This window comes from Phodopus roborovskii, unplaced genomic scaffold (genome assembly GCF_943737965.1).
Source record: "Phodopus roborovskii unplaced genomic scaffold, PHOROB, whole genome shotgun sequence".
Classification (NCBI taxonomy): Eukaryota; Metazoa; Chordata; class Mammalia; order Rodentia; family Cricetidae; genus Phodopus; species Phodopus roborovskii.
The window spans coordinates 6158885-6164020 of NW_026125397.1; the positions used below are offsets into that span (position 1 = coordinate 6158885).

The 5136-nt window shown below is 43.5% G+C and overlaps 1 protein-coding gene across 1 annotated transcript; it reads right to left on the reverse strand.

Annotated features, from left to right (window-relative positions):
- Positions 1 to 1071, reverse strand: LOC127215211 (trace amine-associated receptor 9). The gene has a single exon (XM_051175613.1). It carries the CDS (start codon positions 1045 to 1047, stop codon positions 1 to 3), a length of 1047 nt encoding a protein of 348 aa, XP_051031570.1. The 5' UTR covers positions 1048 to 1071.
- Between the last annotated feature and the right edge of the window lie 4065 nt (positions 1072 to 5136).

Genomic DNA, 5136 nt, shown 5'->3' on the forward strand with positions numbered 1-5136 from the left:
TTAACCCACATCTGCCTCTTCAGAGAACAAATTAACTGTGTATGAATCACGCCTGAAGACTTCGCCACTCACAATCAGTTTTATTGCCTTCCGAAACCAAGGATAAAAGAAGGCGTATATCAAGGGGTTCATAGCCGAGTTGTAATAAACACACCACACTAATATCTCATAGACATAGGGGGGTGTTATGAAGTTCATGTAGGCATCGATCACCGCATCGGTGATGTACGGCAGCCACGACAGGAGAAAGGCTGCCATAGCAATCCCCAAAGTTTTAGCAGCCTTCCTCTCTCTTTTGGCTACTCTTTCCTTGTAGCTCTCAGAGGAGGCCTGGGCTTGATTGGCGGTACTCTCTATCTTCCTAGCCTGGTGCTTTGCCACCAGAAATATTCTACCATATAGAAACACCATGACAACCGTGGGCAGAAAAAATAAAAGGAAACAAAGTAACACCCAATTTTGATTCAGCGGAGCCTGACAGCCTCCCACGCAGGTCAGAGCCACCACTAATTCCTCGATCCCTGCTTCATTGGCTCCTGTGTAGAAGACAGAAAAGCTGTACGTGACAGAAAAGAACCAAGAGAGAGCAATGCATATTCCAGAAACTGACACGGTGAACTTGGTCGGGTAAGTCAGCGGATCTGTAACTGCAATGTACCTGTCAATGGAGATGCAGCATAAATGAAACAGAGACGCAAAACAGAAGGAGGTGTCGAAACAGGTGTGGAACTTACAGTAAATCTCCCCAAAGTACCAGCAGCTTTCCACAGACCGCACGGTACTGAAGGGCATCACCGTCACCCCCACCAAGAAGTCAGCACAGGCCAGGGATGCCACCAGAAAGTTCGTAGGTGTGTGTAACTGTTTAAAGTGGAGGATGGCGACAATGACCAGTAAGTTTCCAAACACTGCCAGCACGGCTCCCAAACCTAGGACCACGTAGAGGATGGCTCGGGGACCGGGGGAATAAGCACTTTTGATGCAGGATCCATTCACGTTCTCATAGCAGAGCTCCAAGGAGGCCGAAGGGGAGAAGTTGCTTGCCATTGCCTTCAGCCTTGACCATTTTAAACTTTCCAGATTTCCATTCTTGCAACCAACCTGGATCAAAAAACGGGGTGACAACTTCAAAGGTTTCTGCTACAGGGAAAAAACAAAACAAAACAAAACAAAAAAACAAAAACAAAAAACCTCTAGCTGAAAGAAAGGTAACATTTTACTTATTTTTTCCAACATTGTTATTAAACAGGATCTTGAACCAAAAAGCCATTTTAAATACTAAACAAATTACCAGCTATGTACATTGTCTAATGCAGAATTTACTTTATATTATTACTATAATACTATGAATATAGAATTTAGTTTACTAATAATTTGAAAAGCCATTTTTCCTGTGTGGGTGTCATCATACCTTTTCAAAAATCTCATCTGTGGTCACCTGGACGGAAAAACAGCTTGGCCACCAAAGGCTGCATTTTATTTGCTACTTAGTTGTCTCCCCAGAGTAGCCACCTCAGCAGCAATCAGCAACTTGATTTTTTTCCTTCTTTTAAAAATGGAAAAAATAAATTACATATCCTTTAAATGGTAATTTCAAAATCCCCATAGTATAGATAGAGTGTGAAGGCGGGGGTGGGGTGGGGTGGGGGTGGCTCACTCACAGTTGGTACATACACACTTGAGGAATATGCGTCTCCTGTGACTTATATTTTTCTATTTTACCTTGAAGATTTGAGCAGCTGTAAGTGGGCCTGGGAACTTATTACCAAATAGTTACTAGTTACTAGGATAATCAGTATGAATGGGTTTTTCAGGCAAATAGCCTATTTAAATTGTCTAAAATCAGCATTAATTTATTAAAGTCAGCCTGAACTTCCCTAGCACCTCATATTTCAATCAGGAAATAGAAGTTTGGTTTTAAACCCACTACAAAGGAGTGTTAGCAGCTGGGGTGGGCTGGCATGTGTTTGCACATTCTCTATGTGTCCCGTAAGTGTACATACATGTGGCCATCCATGGTACAAATGGTTTCTGTGGGTGTTTGGATTTGTTCTTAGAGGAGACATAGTCTACAGAGGATTCCCAAAGTGTACCTCATAAGGGACTGATTAGTGTCAACTTTGTGAATAAGAGAACTTGCATCTGAATGGTAATCTCCAAGCTGGGGAGTAGTTGCCGTGGCTTCCAGGGCATGCATCTATCTGTTGGAAATTTGGGATTATTTACAGATGTGTGCATCATTGGCTTTTACTATTTTTAAGCAATGGGTTTCCATGTCCACACGTTTTAAATGATGTGTGTGCTATTTCAAGCTTCACAAATTTATTTTGTTGATTTTGATTTCCCATGTATTTATTTTTTATTCTTTAAAAGTTCTTCTTTCATCCCAACCACAGTTTCTCCACTCTCTCTTACTCCCATTCCCAACCCCTACCTTCCTCCTCTCCCTCCTTGGTCCCCTCTCAAGAAGAACAGCCACCCCCCCGGGACATCAACCAAACACTGCCTAATATGCTACAATAGCACATACCATCATATCAAGGCTGGATAAGGTGGCCTGATAGGAGAAAAGGGTCCCACAAGCAGGCAGAAGAGTCAAAGACAGCCCTGTTCCCACTGCTAGGAATCCCACAAGACCACCAAAGTACTCAGCCATAACATATATAGAGAATCTAGGTCAGACCCCTTCAGACTCCCTGCTATGTGGGCTCCCATGAGTCCCAGTCAGCTGATTCTGTGGGCTGTGTTCTCTTGGGGTCCCTGTCCCCTCTTGTTTTCCCCCTCCCTCCTCCACAGGACTCTGTGAGCTCCTAATTTTGGCTGTGGGATTCTGCATCTGCTCCCATCAGTTGCTGCATGAAGTCTCTCTGGTTTCTTTGATGAGGTTTCTGCGAGGCTTCAGTCCTAGAGCACTCTATAGGTAAGACACACTGTAGTTTGGAGGGTTTGTGGCTGGGCTGGTGTCCCAATTTCTCCACTTGAGGCCTTGCCTGTTTATCAAAAATGGCCGGTTAAGGGTCTGTGTCCCCTATTACTAGGAGTCTTTGATGGTGTTACTGTAGTAGGTTCCTACTAGGAATTCCAACTGCAAAAATGGCTAAGATAAAGGCTCTGGGATGGCAAATAAAGTAGTCATCAATCTCATCGGGGAAGGGCATTTAAGGTAGCTTCTCCACTATTGCTTAGATTGTTAGTTGGGGTCATCCTTGTAGATCTCTGAAAATTTTTCTAGTGCCAGATTTCTCGATTTCTCTTAAAACCTATAGTGAATTCCTCTATTGTGGTATCTCTTTTCTTGCTCTCTTCTATTCTTTCCCTGACTCAGTCTTTCTGCTCTATCATGCCCACCTCTGCCCTCCTCTTCTCCCTAACTCCCTCCACCCTCCTTTGCTTGGGAGATCCTGTCCCTTTCCCCTTCTCCAGGGAACCATGTAGATCTCTCTGAGGGTCCTCCTTGTTTCCTAGCTTTTCTGGTGGTGTGGATTGTAGGATCATTTGCTCTATGTTTAAAATCCATATATGAATGAGTACATACTGTGTTTGTCTTTTTGCGACTGGGTTACCTCACTCAGGATGGTTTCTTCTAGTTCTATCCATTCACCTGAGAATTTCAAGATTCCATTGTTTTTTTTTTTTTTTTTTTTTTTTTTCTGAGTAGTACTCCATTGTGTAAATGTACCAAATCATCTCCATCCATTCTTCAGCTGGGGGACATTTAGGTTGTTTCCAGGTTCTGGCTATGACAGATAATGCTGCTATGAACATAGCTGAACAGATGTCCTTGTGCATGAATGAGCATCTTTTGGGTAATTGCCTAAGAGTAGAATTACTGTATCTTGAAATAGACAATTCCTATTTTCCTGAGGAACCGTCATACTGATTTTCAAAGTGGCTGTATGTTTGCACTTCATCCAGTATCTGATGGAAGCAGGAGCAGACACCCACAGCTAAATACTGAGCCAAACTCCTGGAATCCAGTTGCCGACAGGGAGGAGTGATGAGCAGAGGGGTCAAGACCAGGCTGGAGGAACCCACAGAGACAGCTGACCTACACAAGGGAGAACTCATGGAACCCAGACTGATAGCTGAGAAACCAGCATAGAACCAACGCAAACCCCAGGAATGTGGTGTTAGGAGGACTGAGTAGGCTATGGGGCCTCTGGTAGTGGATCAGTATTTATCTCTAGTATAGGAATGGACTTTGGGAGCCCATTCCACATAGACGGATACTGCCTCAGCCTAGACACATGGGAGAGGGCCTGGGCCCTGCTCCAAATGATATGGCAGACTTTGAAGATCCCTCATGGAAGGCTTCACCCTCCCTGGGGAGCAGAAAGGGGATGGGATGGGGGTTGGTGGGAGGAACAGGGGAGGACAGGGGGGTTGGGAACTGGGGTTGATATGTAAAACAAGCTTGTTTCTAATTCAAAATTTAAAAATTATATAAAAATGGCTAAGATAAAAAACACAAGAGACAGCTCATGCTGGTACAGATGTGGAGCAATGGCAACACTCCTCCATTGCAGATGGGAATGCAAACTTGTACAGCCACTTTGGAAATCAATATAGCAGTTTCTCAGAAAATTGGAAGTATATCTACCTCATACCCAAAGGACACTCCATCCCATCACAGAGACACTTGTTCAATTTTGTTCATAAAAACCTTACTTATAATAGCCAGAAACTGGAAACAACCTAGATGTCCCTCAATTGAAGAATGGACAAAGAAAATGTGATACATTTACATAATGAGGTATTACTTAGCTATAAAAAATGGCATCAAGAAATGTACAGACAAATGCATAGAACTTGAAAAAAATCATCCTAAGTGAGATAAACCAGACCAAGAAAGACAAACATGGTATGTACTCACTTATAAGTGGATATTAGCTATAAAATAAAGGATAATCCACAAACCCAGAGAACCTAAGTAACAAGGAGTAATTAAGGGGGCATATAAGGATCTCCATGGGAAGGGGTAGTAGATTATGTTTCGTGGGTGGACTGATGGCAGATGGTGTTGGGAGCAAGAGGGATCAAGTGGGGGCAGAGCGTAGGAGAACACACCTGGGGAAATGACCGGAATGGGGGCCATTTCAGGGGTAAGGTGATGCCCCATTTATATTTGAGCTCTCC